Source organism: Mustela erminea, chromosome 3 (genome assembly GCF_009829155.1).
Source record: "Mustela erminea isolate mMusErm1 chromosome 3, mMusErm1.Pri, whole genome shotgun sequence".
Classification (NCBI taxonomy): Eukaryota; Metazoa; Chordata; class Mammalia; order Carnivora; family Mustelidae; genus Mustela; species Mustela erminea.
Window position 1 is genome coordinate 79,304,788 of NC_045616.1, and position 27,027 is coordinate 79,331,814.

General features: G+C 36.5%; 2 protein-coding genes across 9 annotated transcripts in view; both read left to right on the forward strand.

Annotated features, from left to right (window-relative positions):
- Nucleotides 1-27,027, forward strand: part of SLC38A9 (solute carrier family 38 member 9) — an 80,189-nt gene that overhangs the window by 7,095 nt on the left and 46,067 nt on the right. For 3 of the 8 annotated variants that reach the window (XR_004284004.1, XM_032336218.1, XM_032336217.1), the window contains 2 exons: nt 7,686-7,835; nt 25,608-25,740. Coding sequence is in view for 5 of the 8 variants with exons in the window: in XM_032336218.1 (XP_032192109.1) it covers nt 7,729-7,835; nt 25,608-25,740 (240 nt within the window). In the remaining 3 variants the exon portion in view is untranslated. The other 5 variants (XM_032336223.1, XM_032336219.1, XM_032336220.1 and 2 more) reach the window with 5 other exon arrangements.
- LOC116586363 (small nuclear ribonucleoprotein G-like) lies at nt 14,986-15,692 on the forward strand. Its single transcript, XM_032336224.1, has one exon. It carries the CDS (start codon nt 15,074-15,076, stop codon nt 15,302-15,304), a length of 231 nt encoding a protein of 76 aa, XP_032192115.1. The 5' UTR covers nt 14,986-15,073; the 3' UTR covers nt 15,305-15,692.

The following is a 27,027-nucleotide window of genomic DNA, read 5'->3' on the forward strand; positions in this document are numbered from 1 at the left end:
GAAAACATCCTAGCACGCTTAACTTTGTTCTTATATCAAAACAACTTCTTTTTTTTTTTTTAAACAACTTTACTTCTAAAACAACTTTTTTTTTTTTTTTTTGGCTTTGTCATAAACAGGTTAAAATGATTCACTTAGGTTGTAAACAAGTAGATTTGAAATCATATCAAACCAATACACAGAATAACTTCTCTACAATATCTTTTTTTCTAAGTTTTTAATTCCTGTGCTATGTCCACCTTAATTTAAAATGTATTTTTTGTTGGTATTTTATATAGAATATTTTCACTCTTTATACCCAGGAAGCAATTTTTTCAGGTTAAGTAGTCATTGACAGTTTTAAATTAAGGAAGTTTAATAGGAATATCAATACTAGTTTTATAATTAGTGGTTCAAATAATCTTGAAACATACTACTTTTCAGTTTTAAAATTTAAGACCAAACAAGTCAACTGAATTATTAATTAGTTTTATTATGTAGAAGGAGGAAGGAACTGAAAGATCAAGTTTGTGTTTCTGCTTCTCAACTAACTCTATTTTTGTGAAATTACTTAACCTTGCCTCAGTTTCTTCCATCTTAATGAAAGATTAATAACAATTACCTTTGAATAATGTATGCTTTTTATTCAGGATCATTTCTGATGCTTCAATCTAAATACATACAATGCATTTTGTGAATCTGTGTTTTAAACAGTTGAGTAAACTTTTTATCATAAAAAAATAAATTTTGCACTGCTCTATTGGAAAGTTAATTTAGGAGCTAGGACTAGCATTGGTGTACACTTTAATTAAAAGTAAAATGATGAACTGAAAATAAAAATTGGTAATTAACATCCTACTAGGTTTTATTATTTAAGTGATTTAGAACAAGTTACCTGACTTCTAGGCTTCTTAAATAATAATGTTTTTTACGTTTATTAAGATTGGGAACCATAAGTTAAAAAAATATTTTTTTCTCAGTACTTCAGTACATTGTAGAGGCTTGGTGAGAAGTCGTTGAATGAATATATTGTTCAGGGTTTGCCATTACTCAGTATTTTAGTTGTCTCATCTTAAAATAGATAATCAGTTTTGCTTGTGTGCTCTATAGAATGACACAGAAATAAAGCCCTTCAGGCCTGGAGATGGTAGGATTTTGATTTCACTTTTTTTGAAAAATCACTATTACATAAGGTACTTCTTTAACATTATTTGTCTCTAGTGAGACTAAAAAGTTAATGAGACCTTTGGCTTAAATGCTGGGCTGGAAAACAGAAGAGGGAAATGGAAAGGAATGACAGAGGAAAGAAAACGTACATATTCTGGAGATAGAATATGTTACCAACATCTATGTCACTTAATAGTGGCATTTTGACTTTTGCCTACCTCATTACTGCAGAATTTTTCACTTGAAGAGGTTAATCTCAAGAGGCTGCATATGTTTAAAAAAACAAACCAACCAACAACAAATCTTTTCATTTGTTTTCTGAGAGGAATAATAGTGGGTTTCAACATTTGTTTTCCTGTTACAAAGTACTAAGTATAACATGCATCATTTCATTTAATTTTCAACCACACCAGTGGGGTGGATGCTATTGTTTCAGTTTCACAGTTGGGAAAACAGATTCATGAAGGTTAAGTGGTTAATCTTCAATTACATAAGTAGTGAGTGGCAGGTAAGCATTGCTGACTCAAAGTATTTTCTACTGTGTTCTAAATGCTATTTTTAGAAAAATACCAACAGCAGACTTAAGACTCCGTTAAACAAATACAGCACCAATATAACTATACTTGTTTTAAGTAGTCTGGCAATAAGAAACAGAAGGTGAAAAATAAGAGAGACAAAGGGCAAAGAACAGGAAAGAAGCACAGCATAATGGCAAAGAATACAGGCTTTGAGCTTAGACTGCCTGGTTTGAATTCTAACTCTCCCCCTTACGAACTTTGTAATCAGTTAACTTCTCTGTACCTTGTATACTTATTTATAAAATGAGGATAGTCATAGTAACTTAGAGTTGAAGAATAAAGGTAAAGCACCTGCCTTAAATGTTAAAACCTATTTATTTCACTTTATGGAGTTTGCTTTTCTTGTGTGTGTCTGCTTACTTCTGAAATACAACATCCATTTAGAAAAGTACATAAAGGGGCACCTGGATGGGTCAGTTGGTTAAGCGGCTGCCTTCCGCTCGGGTCATTCTGGGATCAAGTCCCGCATCGGTCTTCCTGCTCAGCAGAGAGCCTGCTTCTCCCTCTCCCTCTGTCTGCCACTCTACTTGCGCTCTCTCTCTGTCAAATAAATAAATAAAATCTTTTTTTTAAGTGCATGAAACAAATATATAATAATAAAGTAAATGGCCATATAAGCAGAATCAAGTTGAAAAATGCAATATTGCCATCACCATTTAAGATCCTCTCCTGCCTGTTCCTTTCATAACCTCTTACTTTACCTGCGTAGAGCAGGGTTTCTCAACTTCAGAACTATTGACATTTTGGACTGAATAATTCTTTGTTGTAGGAGGCTGTTTTGTTCATTGTAGGATATTTAGCAACATCCCTAGTCTACCCACTGGGTCTAATAGCACTTCCCCCCGTGATAAAAACCAATTGGGTGAGATCAAATCCTTCTCTATACCTCTCTACAACTCTACCTGCTGTGTACAGAGTAGACAGTAAGGGCATAAGGGTAGAAGCAGGGAACTCCATCAGAAAACTGTCGTTGAGGGGCACCTGGGTGACTCAGTGGGTTAAGCCTCTGCCTTCGGCTCAGGTCATGGTCTTAGGATCCTGGGATCAAGCCCCGCATCGGGCTCTCAGCTCAGCGGGGAGCCTGCTTCCCCCTCTCTCTCTGCCTGCCTCTCTGACTACTTGCGATCTCTGTCTGTCAAATAAATAAATAAATAAATAAATAAATAAATAAATAGAAAGAAAACTGTTGTAGAACTCTTGATAACAAATGGTGGTTTCCAGACCCAGAATATACTTGAAGAGAAAGCCAAGACTATTTTCCTAATGGATTGAATGTACACTGAGAAAAAGAAGTCATGAATACCTCTGAGGATTTTGGCCTTAATAACTAGAAGGATGGTGAGGCCAGCAACTGAAATCAGGAAAACAATCAGTAGGATACTTTTTTTGGGAAAAAATTAAAAGCTCAGTTTTGATATGTTGGTTGCCTGTTGTATCCAAATAAAAATGTTAAGAAGAATATATATGTATATCAAATAATTATATTGTTCATCTAAAACTAATGCAATGTTTTATGTCAGTTATATTAATTTAAAAAGGATGGGAGCACCTGGGTAGCTTAGTTGGTTGAGCATCCAACTCTTGATTTCGCCTCAGGTCATGATCTCAGGGTCATGAGATCAAGCTCCACATTGAGCTCTGAACTCAGCAGGGACTTTGCCTAGGATTCTCTCACTCTCTCTCCCTCTCCCCCTGCTTGCACGCTGTCTCTAAATGAATAAACAAAATCTTAAAAAAAAAAAAAAGATGTTAAGTAGGCAGTTGGATATGCAAATGTTAAATCCAGGAGAGAAATGTTGGCTAAAAATGTTACTGTGGAAGTTGTCATTGTCTAGATCAATAGAACTTTCTGTTATGATGGAAATGTTTTATTTTTACACTGTGCAATATGGTAACCAGTAGGCACGTATGGCTACTGAGCACTTCAAATTTGGTTAGTGTGACCCAGGTGCTGAATTTTTTTTTAATTTAATTTTAATTTATATATATCTATATCTATATCTATATCTATCTATCTATATATATATAGGTATGGGTGACTGGTGGCTGCTGTATTATACAATGCAGGTGTGTTACTAAAACCATGAGATTAGATAATATTATCCACAAATTGAAGGTAGATAGAGAAGGCAACCAACACTGAACCTTGAGACTACAATTTTAAGAATTCTGGGACACAAGAAGTAAACAGTAAATGAGACAAAAGAGGAGAGACCAGTAAGGTATAGAGAAAACTTGGAGCCCTAGTGAATCTAGTTTATTAAGAAGGAAAGATATATATGACACTTATTTCTGATGGAGCGAGTAAATTAAATACTGAAAAATAACAACAATTGGCTCTTGGTCATTAGTAATCTAATGAGCACTTTTTTTGTAGTGATGGGAAAGATAGCATGGTTTTAAGAAAGAATGGAAGGATCTTACTATTTTATGCTTTCTATTTTTCCTCCCTTTTTAATGTTTTTCTCCTTTTCCTACTCTACTATAGTAATTTTAAGTTACATACTATTTTCTGTTATGTTAATAGTTACCTTTAAAATCATAACATGCATTGTTTCAAACATAATGTTAATCTGGACAATATAAGGACCTTAGAACACTAATTCCAAGACCTTCACTTGACTTTTTTTCCCTTTGGTCTGGAATTTTAATTCCTTTTTTCTACTCTATGATAATATTATTAATTCTGGTTGGAATTAATTAAACTTCTTGAATTTGTAGATTGTTATCTTTTATGAATTGTGGAAAATTCTCAGCCACTATCTCCAGATGTTACCTCTGCTATCTCCTGTCTATGGTTCTCCAATTACATGCATGTTAGGCCTTCTTTTTCTATCTCCCATGTCTCTTAACTTTGTTTCCACATTTACTTTTTTTCTCTTTCTCTGCTGTTCTAGATAGTTTCTAGTATTATTCTATATATCTATATATAGAATGTATCTATATATTTTATAATATAACTAAATATATATTTATTATGTATTTTATATATTCTATATATTTTAGAATATAACTATACATTCTAGTTCATCAGTTTTGAACTTTAAAACCCATCCATCACATTTTAAATTTTGGCTGTTTTATTATTGGAGGGGGTTAAAATTCATTCTGGTTCTTGTCAAACATGCTGAGTTACTTTTTGGTAATCCACTTTGTTTTACAGAATACATTTATTGCAATGTGTACTGGGAATTAGATTTGAGGTTGTAAACTAAGCTGGTAGAATGAGCTTTTATATGCAAAGTGAGATATTAATGTAATTAATCTTATAAAATCTTTTTAAGGATTTATTTATTTATTTTTGAGAGAGAGTAAGAGAACATGTGAGCTGTGGGTGGGGGGCAGAGGGAGAGAGAATCCTCAAGTAGACTCCCTGCTGAGAGCCCTGATGCAGGGCTCAATCCCAGGATCCTGAGATCATGACCTGGGTCCAAATCAAGAGTTGGTCACTTAATCAACTGAACTACCCAACACACCACTAAGTAAAAAAAAAAAAAAAAAAAAAAAAAAAAAAAAAAAATTTTAATATTTATTTATTTCAGAAAGAGAGAGAGAAAGAGAGCATGAGCAGTGGGGAGGGGCAGAGGGAGAGGTACAAATAGACTCCTTGCTGAGCAGGGAGCCTGACGTAGGGCTCAGTCCCAGGATCCCAGAATCATGGCCTGAGCTGAAGGCAGATGCTCAACTGACTGAGCCACCCAGCCTCCCCAAATCAAAAATTCTTAATAACAAGTTGACAATAGAAGGAAAAAAACCTCTTTTTTGTTTAAGATTTTATTTATTTATTTATTTGAGAGAGAGAGAGAGAGAACGTGCACAAGTGGGGAGCAAAAGCAGAAGGAGAGGGAGAAGCAGGCTTCCCGCTGAGCAAGGAGCCTGATGTGGGGCTCAATCCTAGAGGAACCCCAGATCACGACCTGAGCCAAAGGCAGACACTTAACCAACTGAGCCCCGAAACCCTCTTCAATTTAGCTTCTATGAATTTAGCTTCTTTAAGTACATTGTGCTTAAAATTTTCTTTTTTTATTTGTTTTATTTTTTTTGTTTTAATTTCAGTATAGTTAACATTCAGTGTTGTATTAGTTTCAACGTACGATATAGTGATTCAGCAATTCCATATATTACTCAGTGCCCATTAAGATAAACACACTCCTTAATCCCCATCATCTATTTCACCCATCCACCCCACAAACCTCCCCTCTAGTAACCATCTGTTTATTTTCTATAGTTAAGAATTTGTTGTTTGGTTTGTCTCTTTTGTTTGCTGTTTTGTTCCCAAATTGTATCTGTGAATGATACCATATAGATTGGTCTTTCTCTGACTGGCTTACTTTGCTTAGTATTACCCTCTCTAGATCCAACCATGTCTGCAGATGGCAAGATTTCTTATTTTTTTGGCTGAATAGTATTCCATTGTGTATATATCCACTTTGTTTTTTATTTAAAGATGGGAAGCATAATTGTTTTCTAGTATTATTTTGATAATTCCTATAGTTGAAGTCTTTATGAATCTATTTCTGCTCATGTTTCTCCTGGTTCTCACTAGAAGCATTTTATTTCTTTGCCTGCTAGATTATTTTTTACTGTGTACTATTCAGTGTCCTTGGAAGATTGTTAGCAGGTCTTCTTTGAGGCATAGAATCAAGGTGTGTCCTCACAGAAAAGATTTATATTTGTTTGTTTCTAGCAGTTACCTAGAAATCCTACCAAGCAAATTAACCTTAAGTTAAATTCCTGGCTTTAAGTATTCTTTGACCTTCTGTAAATCCACATGAAGCACAGTTTCTGGTATGGAATACTTCCTCCTCCACAGATGCATGCCTGCAAGCACATGTGTGCACACACACGCTGCCTATGGGCATGGTCAAGAAATCTTGTTTGTAGTTCCCTTGTGAGGGAGTGAGGCACTTCTACTGCTTGTTAATCCCCAGTGCAATGGTAAAGATCTTTGTACTCTCTACTCTGTTACTGGGAGAAGGGAAAGGGCATGATTTCTTATTACATCATTCCTTACTTTGGGTGAATCCCAGGTTTTTGTTTGTTTGTTTGTTTGTTTTTTAAAGATTTTATTTATTTATTTGACAGAGATTACAAGTAGGCAGAGAGGCAGGCAGAGAAAGAGGAGGAAGCAGGCTCCCCGCTGAGCAGAGAACCCGATGTGGGACTCGATCCAAGGACCCTGAGATCATGACCCGAGCGAAAGCAGCGGCTTAACCCACTGAGCCACCCAGGCGTCCCTGAATCCCAGGTTTTATCTCCTATTTTCCTAGTACTTCACAAGGCCTTGAAAACCTCAATCCCATTTTCTCCTGGTACAACAAATACTCTGTGGGCAGAAGCAGTTTCTCGAGCTGTTTACCTCACTAGGTTCCTTAACTGTACCTACTAATCGCCTGATTACCATCATTATTTTTGATGCTTTTCAAAAGATGTTTTCTGTATTTTACCCAATATTTTTATAGTTGTTTTCTACAGGAAAATGGGTCCAAATAGCCTAATCTGTTTTTGTTTTGTTTTTTTTTTTAAGATTTTATTTATTTATTTGACAGAGATCACAAGCAGGCAGAGAGGCAGGCAGAGAGAGAGGAGGAAGCAGGCTTCTGGCTGAGCAGAGAGCCTGATGCGGGGCTCGATGCCAGCACCCTGGGATCATGACCTGAGCCGAAGGCAGAGGCTTTAACCCACTGAGCCACCAGGCGCCCCAATAGTCTAATCTGTTTTATTACTAGAAACAGATTTGGGCAATTGCCCCACTTATTTTTTAGTAAGCTGAAAAATAAACAGTAACTCCAATTCAGCTAGCTAATTTCTGATAAAAGATTTCAGGCAAAAACCTCATTAAAATATCATTAGCAAACTCCTATATATTCCCAATATCTTATGCATGCAAATGTATTACTTGTTAGTAATAAAGTAATTTTAATTAAGTTTTATAGTTTTTATCCTTTCTTATTTATATAGGACTGACTTCATCAGTGTTTAGAGGCTAAGAAAAGTGGCAGATATGGATAGTGATTCTAGGCATCTTCTCATCCCGGAGGTCAATCATGAAATAATAAATCCTGGACCTATGAATATCCAGTTTGATTCATCCGATCTAAGATCCAAAAGGTAAGTGATTAAAATAAAACATTTATTTCATAACTAGAGTTTTAAATTATTAGACTAGAACTATGTAGCCAAATACATATAGCTTTGAATATAAAATATCCAGTTACTTAACAGCATCTATATGTTTGTATGTGGAAGGGAAAAAATATGAATACACTTTAATCTTTTATATTTAAGCTCACCATTTGTGTTGTAGAAGGGGTTGGATTAAATTTTACAAAGTAAGATGCATTTATGTAATTCATTTAACAAATATATATTGATTTCCTGCTTTCTGCAAGGTAATATACTAGGTACGGGGGATAAAACAGTAGAATTAATACATAATCCTAACCTTCACAGAGCTTAAATTCCAGCAAATAGTTTAAGATCATTTGAGTTTAAAATTTATTTCATTGCATACCTAGAAAACCCGAAAGAATCCACTAAGAAATTATAGAGAATTCAGTAAAGTGGCTGTTCATAAAATAAACAAAAATAAGTAGTATTCCAGTAATAAGGTGTAATGGGAGAAAAGAAGAAGTAAGAGTAGCCTAACAGTGTGCAAAATCTACATGAGAGAAACTTCAAAATAAGATTTAGAGTGTTTTTCCATATATGAGAAGCTGACTGTGAGTTGAACTGTTCTTTCTTTTTGTAATTTAACACAAAGATAAACTGCTACCAGTATACCTGTGAAGTAATGTCTTAGGACTTAGAGATTTTTTTTTAATTTACTAAAAGAACCCTTGAACTTATTTGGTATTTTATCGTATATCTCTTATGCAATTATAAAAACGAAAACAAAATATTTCAGTTAAGATATTACTTACTGATACTTCACATTTAGAATATGATCCTTTGCAATCAGTTTTCTAACTTGGTGTCATCAAAATTGTTTTTTGTTTCCCCTCCAACACCCTGTTGTCCTTTGTATCATTAAGAATGTAATAATGTAGTACTTGTTAAGAGAATTTTCTTTCAAATCACTGGCACTTTCTTTAGTTTGGATGCTTGCACTTTCCTAATCTTACCAGAAGGTGTCACAGGTTTTCTGACAATAATATTCTTATTTCTTCTCAAATGGTCCTTAAATGGTTTGATGACTGAAATCACCAGTCATTTATAATTTATCTGTAATTTACAATATACCAGTCATTTACAATTAACTGTCATACCACCAGGAATAATTACATTTATGACAACCACCTGGCTGATAGTGATTAAGAGATGTTCTGGATTATGAGATATGTCCATATTTTAAAAACGTATAAGAATTGGTAAAATATGACATATAATGAAAAGGCATATTTTGCAGTCAGTGGAAGGACTCTAAAATACAGTCTTAATGCTCTTTAAATTTTAGTCCATAAATTTAATGTCTCCCTCAACCCCCAAAAGTGCCAGCAGCCAACTCCAAAGTTTGTATGGCCCAGCAGTTTCACTTCTAAGCATTAACTCACAATATCAAATAATACATGTACAAGGTTATTTAATGCAGTATTTTTTTTTAAATAGTCTAAGATTTAAAACAACCAGAATGTCTTTTCTTAGAGGACTAGATAAATAAATTTTGGCACATTGATATAATAGAATATTTTTCACCCATTAAAACGAAGGAAGTGGCTTTATTACATATCAAAAAGAAACAAATCTTCAACTTGTTTTGTTAAATCAGAAAAAGTACAGAACAGTGTAGTGTACTATCATTTGGGTAAAAATAAATTCTAAAACTGTGTATGCTACAATATGTATAAATGATTCTGGAAGAATAAGTAGTAAGTTTTAAGAGTGGTTGCCTCCTCAGAGAGAAACAGTGCTTGAATACAGAGGCTGTTGGGTAAATACCCAACCATTCAACTACCCTAGAGTTCCTTGGCCACAGAGTCTTAATCTTGTTAACAGAGGCAGTAGGTTCCAATCCAAGAGATAAAGGAGGATTGAAGCTAGAGATGGCAATGTGAAATTTGTCATAAAGAAATGTATCGTTGTCATTTACATAGTGGCCACCACAGAAGATAATGAAATGAATCTTAAAATTTTCACTTGTGTATTCCAACATCAAGTGAATACAAAAACTTATGAATGCTGATTGAATACTCAGGATTTTCTTGAAACATCTAAATTCTATGATAAATAATTGACCACTGTGACAATAGAATATAGGTCATTAAAGTGCATTCCAATTGGCAGGAGTTCGGACAGTTCCCTGAGAATCTGTTTAACCAGGTAGATTAAATGGAAATATATTTTCTATAACGAAACTCGTCAAAATGAGAAGGGATCAACTATTGACAATCATGAGATCACTACCTGGGTAAGCATGTTTTAAGGAAGGCAAATATTGGGGTGCCTGGGTGGCTCAGTGGGTTGAGCCTCTGCCTTCGGCTCAGGTCATGATCTCAGGGTCCTGGGATCGAGCCCCGCATCAGGCTTTCTGCTCATCGGGGAGCCTGCTTCCCCCTGCCTCTCTGCCTGCTTGTGATCTCTCTCTGTCTGTCAAATAAATAAATAAAATCTTTTTTGAAAAAAGAAGGCAAATATTTATAGGCACTTTGCAGTATTGAATGCTAATTTGCTTGTGAAATAATTTCTGCTTAAGAAAACAGGAACTATTATTTGATGAAAAAAAAAAGAAGTACCTAAAAACATTGTTAGTTCTATTAAAATATGGGTTACTTCACTTTATATGCATTAAAAAACTCTCAGACACAGTGAGGGAAGTTATTTTCCATTAGAAGAACCAGCTTAGGGGCACCTGGGTGGCTCAGTGGGTTAAGCCTCTGCCTTTGGCCCAGGTCATGATCTCCGGGTCCTGGGATCGAGTCCCGCATCCGGCTCTCTGCTCAGCAGGGAGCCTGCTTCCCTCTCTCTCTCTGCCTGGCTCTCTGCCTACTTGTGATCTCTCTGTGTGTCAAATAAATAAATAAATAATCTTAAAAAAGAAAAAGAAGAAGAAGAAGAAGAAGAACCAGCTTAGACAACTATTTCTAACTCTGATCATTTTGGAGTTACCGAAAAGCTTTGGTGATATCCCATTATAATATTACTTGTGTAGTATTATTATGTAGATATATTTTAAAATCTGTTTACTTCTTAAAATTAGGCTTTTAGCTGCATCTTCATATGTTTATGAAATGATGAGTTTCATCATTTTTCTAATATGCATTATGATAAATATCAAGTAGTTAAAATAGCATTGGTCTTTGTGCTACCTAAAAATCATCTCACATGTAACCACACTTTGGGAAACTTGTTTGGCCATCAGAGAATAAAGAACAACATTTGATATTTTAATTTGCTTTTCCTCAGTTTAGCTTGTGATTAATTTTCTCTCTTCCACTAGGTGGCAATCAAAATCATCTATCAATTCAAATGTAACAATTTTAAGAACTCCTTTGAGCTGATAATGTGCTGGATCTGCTTATGACATTGGTGGAACTGGGGTCTAATTAAACTCATGGAGGATGAAGCTTGTCATTGTAGAGTAGGAATACATGTCATAACCATTTGGATCTTTTGAGGAACTTCTGCAAAGTATACGTGTGTACTTCTCTCTACACACCTCTTCTCCCTCTCAGTTTTTCACCTGGCTTGGGGTGGAGTTAGGAATGTGCGTGGAGGGACAGGAAGGTTTAGAAATCTCCTGTGTTGTATGTGATAGATTCCATTGGCAATCACTGGTCCAAGAGATTGTCTTCCTGCTTTTCCCAGACTTTCTGGTAACCAAAGATATAGCTGGTATTCAGAATTGCTTCATACTGTGATGCTGCTCTGGGATTATGCCCATTGAGAGTTGGACATTCCAGCCAGTCTAAAACCAGATTATGAAGTGTTTATTTTGTTTTTGAGCTCCCCTTTTTCAGTTTTCTTCAATCAACATTTCCTTTTTCATTTTTCCTAGGGTATAGGGCTTTCATGCTCCTTTTGTATCCTAGTGTTCCACCAGGGCAATAATTGACCCAGCAGTTTCCTCTTAGGCAGTTCTTGGTAAATCATACTTTTTGTCCCCCCTTTTTCACTAGTTCTTTTTTTTTTTCTCATCAACTGTTTTTGTTTTGTTTTGTTTTTTAATTTCTTTTCAGCGTAACAGTGTTCATTGTTTTTGTACCACACCCAGTGCTCCATGTAATACATGCCCTCCCCAATACCCACCACCTGGTTCCCCCAACCTCATACCCCCCGCCCCTTCAAAACCCTCAGGTTGTTTTTCAGTGTCCATAGTCTCTTATGGTTCACCTCCCCTTCCAATTTCCCTCAACTCCTTTCTCCTCTCCATCTCCCCATGTTTTCCATGCTATTTGTTATGCTCCACAAATAAGTAAAACCTTATGATAATTGGCTCTCTCTGCTTGACTTATTTCACTCAGCATAGTTCTTATCTGTCCTATTCTTGTGGGATCTGTTGTCTATTTGGTGTTTTGATGGTAAACAGTCTTAGGTGTCAGAGACCTAGTCTATTACCTTTCCATAGCTATTTGCATTTTAATATGGAGAATCCTAGAAATGTAAAAGCCTGACCTAAAAGTTAGGGGGTTTTGTTTTGTTTTGGTAAGTGACAACATTGCAAGAACTCTGGTAAGTCAGTGGGCCAGAGGTAGATATTGAAAATAAGCAGCATTCCTGGTACCTTCAAACACACTGTGTCACGGCCCCTGGTTTTTTTAGAATGTCTACTAGTCTGCACATAATGTCAGATGGCCTCTTTCTGTTTCGTTTGGCAATAATACTACCCCTGAATAGCAGCGTGAATTGACTCTTTTGGATACTTGTGGTCCTGGGAGAGAGAAGGCATAACAAAGCAAAGTGAGGAGTTTATTAATTTGTAAGGGTAGATCTGGGCCCAATAGTAATAATTGGAAGTGGTTACTGAAGCTTGGTAGTTCCATAGTTAGGGATTATGGAGATGTATAACAAGAGATAGAAAAGTAGTTTTCCCAGGGCTGCTGATTTACAGAGCTGCATAAATTATATTTTGAGAATGTGCCATCCATGTTAAGTAGATGGGACAAGGGTCTTGACAATATATCAGTGACAAGGATGGTCCACTTGCTGATGCAGCGCTACTTCTATACCCTCCATCTCTTCCTTATTTTTCTTCTATTCTCTTCCCTCTTCTGTCTACTTTTCTCATTCTTCTCCCCGTTTCCATCCCCATGTTACTTTTCCACAGTGGAACCCTTTTTTGCTAGATGCTTACATGCATATGTGTGCGTTTGGGTGCATTTGTTAATGCATCAAAATCTGAAATGATTTTTTTCTAATGGATTATTTTCATTTTCCTCTATAACTTACATATTATCTTCAGTATAGACGGTCTACTACTTTTATAATGAGAACCAAGTTATTCAGAAAATACAGCATTCAGGAACACCTGGGTGGTTTAGTCAGTTAAGCATCTACCTTCTGCTTAGGTCATGGTCCCAGGGTCCTGGGATTGAGCCCTACATTGGGCTTTCTACTTTGTGGGGACTCTGCTTCTCCCTCTGCTGCTCCCTTGCTCGTGTGCATTCGTTCTCTCTCTCTCAAATAAATAAAATCTTAAAAACAAAAAAGAAAATATAGTAGTCTTATAATTTAGGGTAAAAGTAGTATATGCAAAATGAAAACTCATTTTCTTAAAAGCATTATTTAAATCACCTGTGCTTTTGTGGAATGTTACAAATCATGTTTTTTTCTCTACTTGGTGGAGCTTTTTAGTAGGTGGGTATAAGGAAGTTTCTGACAACAGAAGCAAAGGAAATAAATTCCATCACATACAGGTAAACATTGTTGAAATATTTTGGTACATTTCATCTTGTCCCTCTTTTCTATGATTTTTTTTATGAGGTCACATAGTAGATACAATTTAAAGTACTGCTCATTCAGTGTAATTCTTTACTTCTCCCTGTTACTCCCTAGCTATCTCCCTGCCTGCCTCCTCTCTCTGCCTCTTTCACTCCCTCTCCACTTGCCTCCTCCTGTCCTTTTTTCTTATATTTTTACTTTTGTCAGCAAACATTCACTAAGCATTTGTAGTGTGCAGGAAGTGCTCAAACACAGCCCTTACCTCCAGGGAAGGAGATAGACACACGCTGAGAAAAAGGGAGCACTATGATGAACAGTTATAAATATTTTGATTTTATTTTTTTTAACTCAGTACTCATTTTTCACTAGGAAAAATACTGGTTTATCCCATCCTGAGCTAGCATTACCAAGAATCCTGTGGAATTATCTTCCTGTGAGTAACTATGCTGTAGGGTCTGGCTGAGCCCAGCTAGAAATACAGTCTAGCCATTTGTAGTCCTGATGGCTAGGTGTTTTGGGGGCTTATCTGTGCAGGCACTGCTCTGAGTAAGGATATTTGTTGTGGTAGTTTTTTTGGACTAAAGTTGAAGTTCTTTCCTTTGAATTTTGTTTTATTTGTAATACATAGTCTTACAAATATGTGGTAGATCTTCTAAAGGATTGAACTGGGTGAAGTTTACTAACATCTGGTTACAAGCATTTCTAAAGGAAAGACCTATTCAGATGCTCCCTGACATAGATGTGACAAAGGCATGAAGCCTCCTTCCTGCTTATCCCCTCTGCCCACCAGGAAGGGGAATAGAAGTCCTTATCTCCACTTCTGAGTCACTAAGGAGACTTTCAATGTCTGGCAGGAGTTAGCAAAGTTTTTTCTGTAAAGGGTCAGATAGTAAATATTTTAGGCTTTGTGGTCCTATGAATTAAACTTCACCATTTTGCGGTGAGAATAGCCATAGAATACAAAATTACATGGACTTGGCCATGATCCAATAAAACATGCCATAGACTGGATTTGTCCTATCCTGACATAATCTAACATCCTTAATCTTTAAAAATGAGTTTTAGGGACTCAGATATATGGTTCCTACCACTGTGACTCTGTGACTCCTAGGGATACCTTTTGCCTTGTTTCTGGAAAAGCTAGAAAGTAAAGCCTACTCACCTTAATTTCACTCTACTCCCACAACTGCTTCTAATAAAACTGTTCTCATAATAATTGTTCCAATCAAAATGGTCCTTTGGACAATAAAGCAGTCTCTAGCCTTCCCCTGAACTCAGGTCATGATCTCAGGATCGTGAGATCAAACCCTGCATCAGGCTCTGAGCTCAGCACAGAGTCTGCCTGTCCCTTTCCCTCCCCCTCTGTCCCTCCCCTCACTCTCTCCCTCTCTCTAAAAATGAGTAAATAAAATCTTTTTAAAAAAGGAATTCTTGCCGTTTGGAGGCATCTTTGAGCTCGCTGAGTAGACACCATGAGCAAAGCTCACCCACCCGAGTTGAAAAAATTTATGGACAAGAAATTATCATTGAAATTAAATGGTGGCAGACATATTCAAGGAATATTGCGGGGGTTCAATCCATTTATGAATCTTGTGATAGATGAATGTGTGGAGATGGCAACTAGTGGGCAACAGAACAATATTGGAATGGTGGTAATACGAGCAAATAGTATCATCATGTTAGAAGCCTTAGAACGAGTTTAAACAATGGATATGTTCATCAGAAGAATCAACTGCTTCCACATGTCCCCTCTCCATAGTACCTGTTTTACTACGATATAAAAATCAGATCGTGTGCATTTTCATATTGAGCTTTTTTGTTAAATAAACTTTTATAATAGCCAAAAAAATGAATTCTTAATATGAGAAAATGCTTACAATATATATTTGGGGGGCATTTCAGTGATTCTGAAGCACAATTTTTACTGTAAAACTTTTTACTTCTCCTTGAAACCTGGTACTTTCCCCTTGTATATCATTCTGGCTTCAGTCTCTATCCCTAGAGTTTATAGCAGTTAAAATCCTTGGATGACCTTGCCAGAGGACTTTAGGCCTGTATCAGGGGCATGAAGTTAAAAGGAAAGGAAATTTTAGTTAAAATGCTGACCTGGCATTTTTCTTCTTCTTCTTCATTTTTTTTTTAAATGGAGAATATTTAGGGTTACAAAACGGGAAATTTTCTTTCTTTTCCAGAAATTCTTTTTTTTTTTTTTTTTAAGATTTTTAATTTATTTGACAGAGAGAGAGACAGTGAGAGACGGAACACAAGCAGGGGGAGTGGGAGAGGGAGAAGCAGGCTCCCTGCTCAGCAAGGAGTCAGATGTGGGGCTCCATCCCAGGACCCTGCAATCAGGGCCTGAGCCGAGGGCAGACGCTTAACCATCTGAGCCACCCAGGCACCCCTCTTTTCCAGAAATTCTTTTGGTGGATTTGTGTAAGAAGGAGGGTAGTAATTGGCATGACATTGCAGGCTGAAGCCTACCCTTTATTTATAATTAAGACATACCCTTTATTTCAAAATATTGTTAATGATATTCTTAACTTATTGCACTTAAGTTTATTGGGACAATTTGTGATTTATTTTGACATTTTCATAGGGCGGTTAAAAGGAAGAGTTGCTGGAGAACTATGCTATCTTGGAAATTTTTCCCACATTCCTAATCTTCCTTTTTTGAGGTCACTCATCATGTCCCGTTTGGATCTGCTTTTTCTAGGTGGAAGATAGGATGCAGTGATGGTGGTGGTTTTATTTTATATCAACCTAGAGATAGTGAAAATACTGATTGATGTTTGTATTACATGGAATAAATACCAAGATACTAGTGCTGTCATTTGCCTCATTATTACAGTTGTTATTTTGACTATTTTTATGTTTAATAACAGATTCATTCAAAGGCCATTTACAACTTCAGAAGTTTTTACATGTTAGAAAGTTTCATCCATGTATGTAAAATTGCAGATAGAAGTTTTTATTGGTGACAAACATCATTTTCAGCAATAATATGTACAATGGAAACATTTCTCTCTTTTTTTAAAGATTTTATTTGACAAAGAGAGACAGAGCGGGAGAGGGAACACATGCAGGCAGAGTGGGAGAGGGAGAAACAGGTTTCCCACCAAGCAGAGAGCCCGATGCAGGGCTCTATTCTGTGTGGAGCTTAATGTGGGGCTCCATCCTAGGACTGTGGGATCATGACCTGAGCCAAAGGCAGACGCTTAACGATTGAGCCACCCAGGCACCCCAGTGGAAACATTTCTAAACATCCATTATCAGAATATTCTCTACTCAGTGTGAATTTTTAAAAAGCAGCTACTTTCTTGGGGCACCTGGGTGTCTCAGTCTTTCAGTGTCTGACTCTTGATTTCATTTTGGGTCTCAATCTCAGATAATGAGTTTAAGCCCCGCCCAGTGTGGAGCCTAGTTAAGTATGTGGAGGCTTTTAGGTTTTTAATGCATGCTGTGTACCTATATAGCATACTTTTGATAGCGGCTTGCCATTGCAGGAGGAGTTAGCATATTTTAAACAGTTTTCTTTTCATAGAAAAGTAGGTAACTTGTGTTTGAGTTTGACACATCTTTATTAATAGTTTGCCAAAAGATAACCAGCAAACTTCTGTATGATACACAAGATTTTTTTTGGTCCCTTTTCATCTCCTTACTAAATTTTGAAAGAATGGGTTAATTCAAGTTATATTTTTAAAGTCTTTTATCACGTGATATATGTACAAAAAACTGTATAGCATGTATATACATTTTTATTTTTTTTAAAGATTTTATTTATTTGAGAGAGACCACAAGCATGGGGAGGGGCAGAGATAGAGGAAGAAGTAGCCTTGCTGCTGAGCAAGGAGCAAGAACCAGGGGCTCAGTCCCAGGACCCTGAGATCATAACCTGAGCTGACTGAGTAAGCCACCCAGGCACCCCATATGGACAATTTTTTAAATAATTGTAAAACCAACACCTATGCAGCCAACACCAAGGTATAGAAAGAGCAGCACCCCAGAAGTTCCTCATATGTCCTTTACCAAACACATCCTCCTTCCTCCCTACAGGTTCACCACTCTCCAGATGTTTGTGTGACCGTTTCCCTACTTTTATTTATTTATTGTCTCTGTATCCCTAAAGACTGAATTCAGTTTTACCTTTTTGTGCGCTTCATGTAAATGAGATCATTCTATATATATTATTTTAGAATTTTTGTTCAGTAGTGTAATTTCCATCCAAGTTGTATATAACAGTATTTCTTTCCCATGCTTTCTGCTATTTTATTCTGTGACTATCTGAAGTTTATATATATTTACATTCTACTCTAGTTAGACATTTGGGTTGTCTCCAATGTGAAGATCTTACAATTAATGTTCTTATAAATATTGTATGTGTGTCTTAGCATACATGTGTAAGAACTTTTCTAGGATATATGTATGTGAATATTCAACTTAACTAGATAATGCCAAACTCTTTTCCATAAGAGTTAAAGCAGTTTACATTCCCACTATAGTGTGTAAGAGTTTCCATTACTCTACCTCCTGCTAGTGCTTGGTATTGTCAGATTTTAAAATCTTAGCAATTCTGGTGAACATACAATGGAATCTCAGGTTTCCTGCCCAAAAGAATGAGGTTGGGAAAGTGTTATTAATGATTACTCTTTGTGGGGTTATGGGTGATTTTTATATTTGTTATGCTTTTTTAATGCTTTCTGAAGTATTTATACTTAACTTGTTAGCTACCACTCCATTTCTTTGGCTCCTTTTTACAAAAAACTCTTTGCAAGGATTATTTATTCTCACCATATCCAGTTTTTCTCTTGAACCCAATTCAGACAGGCCTTTGCCATTACTACTCCACTGAAAGCACTCAAATCACAGTCACCAGTGGTCATTTCATGGATCAGTTCTCATCTCATTTGACTTAGCAGTAACACTTCACACAGTTAATCATTCTATCCTCTTAAAAAATGGTTAATTGGTTTGAAGATAACACACTAAATTAACACAGTAAATTGATATTTGTACAAGTTGCTGCTTCTTTTGTACGGTACTTAACACTTTGATTACTCCCTCCATCATTTCTCCCCCACTTTATTTTAAACATTTTAAACCTACAGAAAAGTTGAAAGAATTATCCCTATAACTTTTCATTAACATTTTTCCTGATTCTAAAGTAATACAGGCACCTGGGTGGCTTAGTTGGTTGAGTGACTGCCTTCAGCTCAGGTCATACTTGGAGTCCCAGGATCTAGTCTTGCAGCTAGCTCCCTGCTCAGCGGGGGTGGGGGGGGTGGGTTCTGCTTCTCCCTCTGACCTTCCGCCTCTCATACTTGCTCACTCTCTCAAAATAAATAATAAAATCTTTTTTAAGATAAATAAATAAATAAATAAAAGTTATGCAAGTTTTGATGATTGTACTATGGTTATATAAGATATCAACATTGGGGAACCTGAGTGGAGTGTACTCCACTCTTTGTACTGATTTTCTAACTTCTTTGTGACTGTAAATAATTTCAAAATATTGGGGCATCTGGCTGGCTCAGTTGGTAGGGCATGCAACTCTTGATCTTTGGACTGTGAGTTCGAGCCCCACGTTGGGCATGGAATTATTTTTTTTAAATTATTTCAAAGTGGACTTTTTCTTAAAGTGATATATGATATTTTATTCACCATATTCTAATGAGCTTTTATGATATGCCAAGTACTATCCTAGCCCCTCAGAATATAGGAGTGACCAAATTGACAAAAATCCTTGCTGTTACCGGAAGCAACCAATAATATATAAGTATATACTGTGTTAGATAGTATAAATGCTAAGGAGATATTGTAAAGCAGAGAAAATATGTGAAATGACAAGTGTAGAGAAGATGGGTTGAAATTTTAGCTGTGCTGTCAAGGATAGCTAAATACCTTATTCCTCAAGTGAGGAAAGAATTGAAAGAAGTAAAGAAGCAAGCCATGCAGATACTTAGTGGAAAGGCCTTCGGAGGCTTTGTGTTTTACCTGAAATTGGTAACAAAGGTGCATGCTTGTAGTGTTTCAGGAATTGTGAGGAGGCTAGTGCGATGGTGGTAAGTAATGAAGTCCAAGAGATGGGGTTGGAGAGAGGGACAAGATCAGTCTGATATATATGAATCAGGAGTTCAGGCTAGAGATAATAGTTTGAGTGCCATCAGCATATACATGATATTTAAATTTACGTGACTAGATGAGTCCGCCAAGAGATTGAATCTAGATAGAGAAGAAAAATGTCAGTGGATTAAACTCGGAATAACTGATTATTTGAGGGTTGAGATTGGAGAAGGAATCAGCTGGGTGTTCTAACATAAAGGATCATAGCTTTTGTTGGCTTGTGAAGTCCTCCATGTTCTTGCCCTGGTTTACCTTGTGTCTTACCCCTTTTATTCCTGCTATTTAGAGTTTCCCAAAAATACATCATACTGTCCTGTTTTTTTCTACATGCTTGTATATATTTCTGACTAACTCTGTATCTTTCAGGATCCACCTCAGCTGTAACTTCCTCAGTGTTCTGCCAGACATGGTTTAGCTTCTCCTGCTTTTTGATTGCATAGTAAACTGCACCTATCTAGTACCACACAACTCTGTTCACTCTTTCTTGCTCCCACTGTTGCTTATAAGTAGTCACTCTCTGACTGTATTTTTCCCTTTGGATTGGAATTGCTTACCTACCTCTCTTCTCCAGCAGATTATGAACCTTCAGGTTCTGTGTCTTACTCATTGTTAAATGTTTAGAACTATGCTTAATACTTGCTTGGCACTTAGATAATATTTAATAAATTTGAGAACCAGTACAAATTAATTAACCATCACAGAGAAAATTTGTGTGCTCAGCCTTTGATAATAGTGAGTGAAATTGGAGTGTGGAACAGGATTTTTGTGAAAAATGATGTTGTATAAGCATCAGAGGAAGTGAGAAACATATTAGCAAGCTCCAGGTCACCATTATTTTTAATTGTAGCGGCAAGGAATTTCTAGGTGCAATGGCTTGATTAACTTCTTTTCTGTCTTTATTGAAATGCTTCTTGTCAGACATAGCATTTTACCATGCAGGAAGAAACTCGTACAGTGGATTCATTATTTTGAATGTCTGTTTTGCTTGAGATTTTTGAATAGTTGATTCCCTTTTCATTTTTTAACAACCTACCCCAATCTGGCAGGTGTGGAGTGCTTCAGCTTTCATAGAGATGTGAATAAAGGAGCAGCTTTAAGTCATAGGTCTTCATATTGAGTATGAACCTAAAGAGTCATGGGGTTTGTTGTTAAACTCTAGAGAAACATAATTGGTCAGTAGAAGGGTGGAGACAAATTTAAAAGCCAAAAATTTTTAAGGAATTTAAGGAGTGGAACTAGAAAAGGTGTTAGGTAGAAATAACGTTTCTCTGTTTATAAGGGTATTAAATGAAAATATGGGATTTTGAGTCACATTTTAAATATCTTAAAATTTCTACTAAATGTTAAAAGCATTTTCTTCTGTAGCATGACCATACATATTTATAAGGTAAAACAAATATAACTTCTACATGAAATATCATAATTTATTTTTACTTTGGCACATTTGAGCCACATTTCTTTTGGGAAGAAATGTGCTCCCTGATAGGGAGCAATCACATGAAACCATGTTCAAAAGAAAAAGCCCAAGTTTCAAAAGTATTTTACTCTTAATACTGTTTTCTGTATACTATTAATTTTAAAAGTATTTTCAGAGCCAACTGAAGTTCAATTTAGAAATGTAGTTTATATTTTTCCTCTCAGATGAAGCCTTAAGCGTATATTTCTAATAATTTAGTTAAAATATGCTGAGTTGGATATTTTTTAGGAGAATCTGTTTTGAAAACATTCCAAAATATTTGTTTGAAAAGGCACTCAGCATCTCGATGAAAATTGTTGGAAAAAAAAAACTTTCAGAGTCATTCTGCTCTCAAGGTATCCAAGCCAACTAATCTGGTACAGTTAACTCTTCTGTTAGAGGCCAGGAGCCAAAAAAATGTAGCACTTCTTGGACTGCTTTTCTGCAAGCCTTCAAGCCAATTTAGTGGTTGATATTAATACATTTGGATTTTCAGAGTAAAAAGCTACAAGTAGAACATCTATACCTCTCTATTAATAACCTGCTTGTTACTCTCTTTCATAATCTTTGATCAGTTGCAATGTCTTTTTTGTTGGCATTAAACCTGTAATTCTTTCTTGAATTTTGTGGGGTATTGTTCTTGCAAAAAAAGAAATGAATGCTGTGTAGATTGTGACCCCAGGTATGACTGAACTGTCTCCTAGATGTAAATATTTTTACACTGCTTTTTAGTACTGCTGTCACAGTAGATATACAAATTATACAGAATACTGTAATGCTTTGGAAGGGTTAGTAGTTACCTAAGGCTACCAAATTTATAAGTAGGGATAGTTTACCCAGCTTCCAGCCTTCATGTTTTCTTTATATCACCTTCAGATTTATTGACATCCCTTACTTCACTTAGTAATGATATGCTTAGTAGAGACAGACTGTCATGTTGATCTATATATCCACATATTTGCTCTAGTAAGTGCTTAACTTTAAGATTGAACTGGAGAGTACCCATCCTATTTAGGTGCTGTGATGGAGAATAAATAGAAAAAGAAAGATTCAGAGATTTTGTATACTAACTAGAGAGACAGGATTAAATTTAACATCTATACTATCTATCATTTCTCTAATATCTAATAGTTGGAAAAATAACAAACTAAAATTTTAGTCACTTGTTTTTCAAGTATTTATTTCCACAAGATTAGATTAACTGTCTCCAGAAATGACTAACACAGTTTTTAATTTAAATTCAGTTTACTTAATACATAGTATATTATTAGTTTCAGAGGTAGAATTTAGTGATTCCTCAGTTGTAGATAACACCCAGTGCTAATTCCATCAAGTGCCCTCCTTAATGCCCATCACTCATTTAGCCCATCTCCCTCTTCTCCTCCCATCCAGCAGCCCTCAGTTTGTTTCCTGTGGTTAAGAGTCTCTGTGCTTTGTCTCTGTCTCTGTTTTTGTCTTATTTTTCTTTCCCTTCCCTTCTGTTCGTCTCTTGTTTCTTAAATTCAACATATAAGTAAAATCATATTTGTCTTTCTCTGACTGACTTATTTTGCTTAGTAATACCCTCTAGTTCCATCCACTTCCTTGCAAATGGCAAGATTTCATTCTTTTGATGATTAAGTAATATTTTATTATATATATATTCATTCAAAAGAAAGAAATCTTGCCATTTGCAAGGAAGTGGATGGAACTAGAGGATATATATATATACATATATATATAAATATATGCGCACCACATCTTCTTTATTTTATTTTATTTTTTCATTTATTTATTTTCAGCATAACAGTATCATTATTTTTTCACCACACCCAGTGCTCCATGCAATCCGTGCCCTCTATAATACCCACCACGTGGTACCCCGACCTCCCACCACCCCCGCCACTTCAAACCCCTCAGATTGTTTTTCAGAGTCCATAGTCTCTCATGATTCACCTCCCCTTCCAATTTCCCCCACCCCCTTCTCTCTAACTCCCCATGTCCTCCATGCTTTTGGTGAGCATAGCTGCCTTCCACATCTTCTTTATCTATTTATCTTTCAGTGGATACCTGGGCTCTTTCCAGAGTTTGGCTATTATGGACATTGCTACTTTAAACATTGGAGTGCATGTGCCCCTTCAAATCTCTATGTTTGTATCCTTTGGATAAGTACCTAATAGTGCAATTGCTGGGTCATAGTGTAGTTCTGTTTTTAATTTTTTGAGGAACCTCCATACTGTCTTCCAGAGTGGCTGCACCACTTTGCATTCCCATCAACAGTGTAAGAGGGCTCACTTTCTCCACATCCTCACCAACATCTGTTGTTTCTTCAGTTGTTAATTTTAACCATTTTGACTAGTGTGAGGTATTATCTCATTATGATTTTGATTTGTATTTCCCTGAGGCCAAGGGTTGTTGAGCATTTTTTTGTGTGTCTCTTGGCCATTTGTATGTCTTCTTTTGGAGAAATGTCTGTTCATGTCTTCTACCCATTTCTTGACTGAATTTTTGTTTTCTGGGTGTTAAGTTTAGGAAGTTCTTTATAGATTTTGGACATTAGACCTTTATCTGGTAAGACATTCTGTAGGTTGCTTTTTAGTTTGGTTGACTATTGCTTTGCTGTGCAAAAGCTTTTTATCTTGATGAGGTCCCAGTAGTTCACTTTTGCCTTTGTTTCCCTTGCCTTTGGAGACATGTCTAGCAAGAATTTGCCATGGCCAAGGTCAAAGAGGTTGCTGCCTATGTTCTCAAGGATTTTGATGGATTCCTGTCTCACATTTAGGTCTTCCATCCATTTTGAATGTTTTTGTGTGTGTATGGTATAAGAAAGTTGTCCAGTTTCGGGACACCTGGGTGGCTCAGTGGGTTAAGCCTCTGCTTTCCGCTCTGGTCATCATCTCAGGGTCCTGGGATTGAGCTCTGTGTCGGGCTCTCTGCTCAGCGGGAAGCCTGCTTCTCCCTCTCTCTCTCTGCTTCCCACTCTACCTACTTGTGATCTCTCTCCCTGTCAAATGAATAAATAAAATCTTAAAAAAAAAAGGGGGGGCGCCTGGGTGGCTCAGTGGGTTAAAGCCTCTGCCTTCAGCTCAGGTCATGATCCCGGGGTCCTGGGATCAAGCCCCACATCGGGCTCTCTGCTCAGCGGGGAGCCTGCTTCCTCCTCTCTCTCTCTGCCTGCCTCTCTGCCTACTTGTGATCTCTGTCTGTCAAATAAATAAATAAATAAAATCTTTAAAAAAAAAAAAAAAAAAAGGAAGTTGTCCAGTTTCATTCTTCTACAGGTGACTGTCCAATTTTCCCCACACCATCTGTTGAAGATACTTTTTTCCATTGGTTATTCTTTCCTGCTTTGTGGAAGATTAGTTGACCATAGAGTTGAAAGTCCATTTCTGGGTTCTCTAGTCTGTTCCCTTGATCTATGTGTCTGTTTTTGTGCCAATACCATACTGTCTTGATGATCACAGCTTATGACTAACATAAATTTTAAGCTTCTTTCACAACTGTTAAGTGCAGAAGAGTTATATGGAACCAGAGAAATCTGAGCTTTTCCCCCCTTCATTATTTGGATCGTTTTGTAATCTGAAAATAGCATATTCAGTTTGGGGCACAGTATCATTTGTGACTTAGAAGGATTTGAGAGTCATGCTACTCTGCCTGGTCTTTCTGTTTTGGAGTATCTTACTGGAAGCTTAGAAGCAAATGGAGGGAGTTTTGGTAAGGAACTGGCAGCGTTAATGACTAGAAATAATTGAAAACTAGAATCTGCAGTTGATTGGGACATAGTTATGGGAAAGAAGCATATACATAAATAATAGCATAATAGGATTTGTTAATGAAGTCCAAATAAAGTAAAATGAGGCAAAATATCTGTAGTGTCTTCATATTCCATTTGATAATACTTGTGACAAATTTCACAAGGGAGGTAGTTGAGATCATTAATCTTTAGTACATGAACCAAGCAATAGATATTTTATTTGTCATAAGAAATAGCTTTGGCCCATAAAGAAGGAGTGGAAACTTCTTAGCAGAAGAGAGTAGTTCCTCTTTAGTATAGGAACATTTATGACAATAATTTCTTTGATTTAGTGCCAGAAACTTTTTGAGAGAATATTAAAAGCTGTATAGGTTTAAATTTCATTGTTGAAAACTAACAGCTGCTATATACTTCTTTTTCATATCTGACTGAAGCTCTTTCTGTTATGTCTCTATTGCTAAATTCCTAAAAATTAAAAAAGTATATTTATAATAGTATTATGAGACAAAAGCGTTAGTCTTTGGATTGGATAATACTTCTTTTGTGACATTTTCTTTTCCCACCCAAAGTGAGAACTGAATGCCTTGCCTTGGTACATCCCATTTCTAATGGAGGACAAGAAGTTATTTTCCTCAATGGCTGACTTCCAGAATTTCTGGCTGAATGTTCTTTGTCAAGTGTATATTCCCTTCTCTAGGCCTTTCTATATAGAGCCCACAAACATCGTCAATGTGAATGATGTCATTCAGAGGGTTAGTGACCATGCCTCTGCCATGAACAAGAGGATTCATTACTACAGCCGGCTCACCGCTCCTGCAGACAAGGCACTGGTAAGGGGCAAGCATTGCTAATTGTCTAAAGTTAAGTTGAAATGAACAGTGAACAGCATAAGCCAGGGAAACTCCCAGTGATTGATCTTTTTTTTTGCTGGCCATATTCCAGATGGCATCATGGAAAATCAGGATAGTAATTAGTACACATCTTAACATCCCAGACTAGTTTATCCTTATCTAGCATGACAGAGAGATTTGAAATAATCTCTCTGTGTTGACAATAGCCTGAGATTTGTTAGATTAAATTCTGCTAGTCTCCAATCCTAAGAGCTCTGAGGAGAATAAACTACTTTTAAAGTACTTTAGGTCACTGATAAATAACATAAATAATAGTAGATCTAGTTAGTCCATTCAGTTATCAAGTTTGAAGCTACAAGGGAAAAAAATTTTTTAAATTTTTCTACTAGAGTGGGAAACTGAAATACATATAAACAAATATATTGTTTTACTATTTAGCAATGTCCTTGTATAGATAAAAAACGAGTCAAAGAGCAGATTCTAAACGTTTTAGGCTTTGTGGGCCATATATTATTGCATATTCTTCACTTTTGGTTTTGTTTTGTTTTTGTTTAAGATTTCATTTGTTTATTTGAGAGAGAGAGCACTAGAGAGAGAGCAAGCACAAGTGAGGGGCACCTCCACTTATCTGTTATGATCATTACAAATATATAAACCAGAGACGCCTGGGTGGCTCAGTTGGTTAAGCAGCTGCCTTCGGCTCAGGTCATGATCCCAGCGTCCTGGGATCGAGTCCCACATCAGGCTCCTTGCTCGGCAGGGAGTCTGCTTCTTCCTCTGCCTCTGCCTGCCATTCTGTCTGCCCGTGCTCGCTCTCTCTCCCTCTCTCTCTCTGACAAATAAATAAAATCTTTAAAAAAACAAAAAACAAATATATAAACCACTCTTTGCAAAGAGACTGTAAAATAATAGGTTGAGGGCCGGATTTGACCATGGGCGATAGTTGTTGATTTTTGGTCTTCTAAAATCTGTATTATTACTTTAGGATCAAAAATATATATTGGAGGGCACCTGGGCGGCTCAATCATTGGGCACCTGCTTTCGGCTCAGGCCATGATCCCGGGCTTCTGGTATCAAGCCCCACATTGGGCTCCCTGCTTGGCGGGAAGCCTGCTTCTCCCTTTCCCACTCCCCCTGCTGTGTTCCTGCTCTCACTGTCTCTCTCTATCAAATAAATACATAAAATCTTTAAATATATATATGTGAAGTAATCTGGTTGCTTATAAGAATCATCACATATGAGATATGCAGAAACTTAAAAGCTTA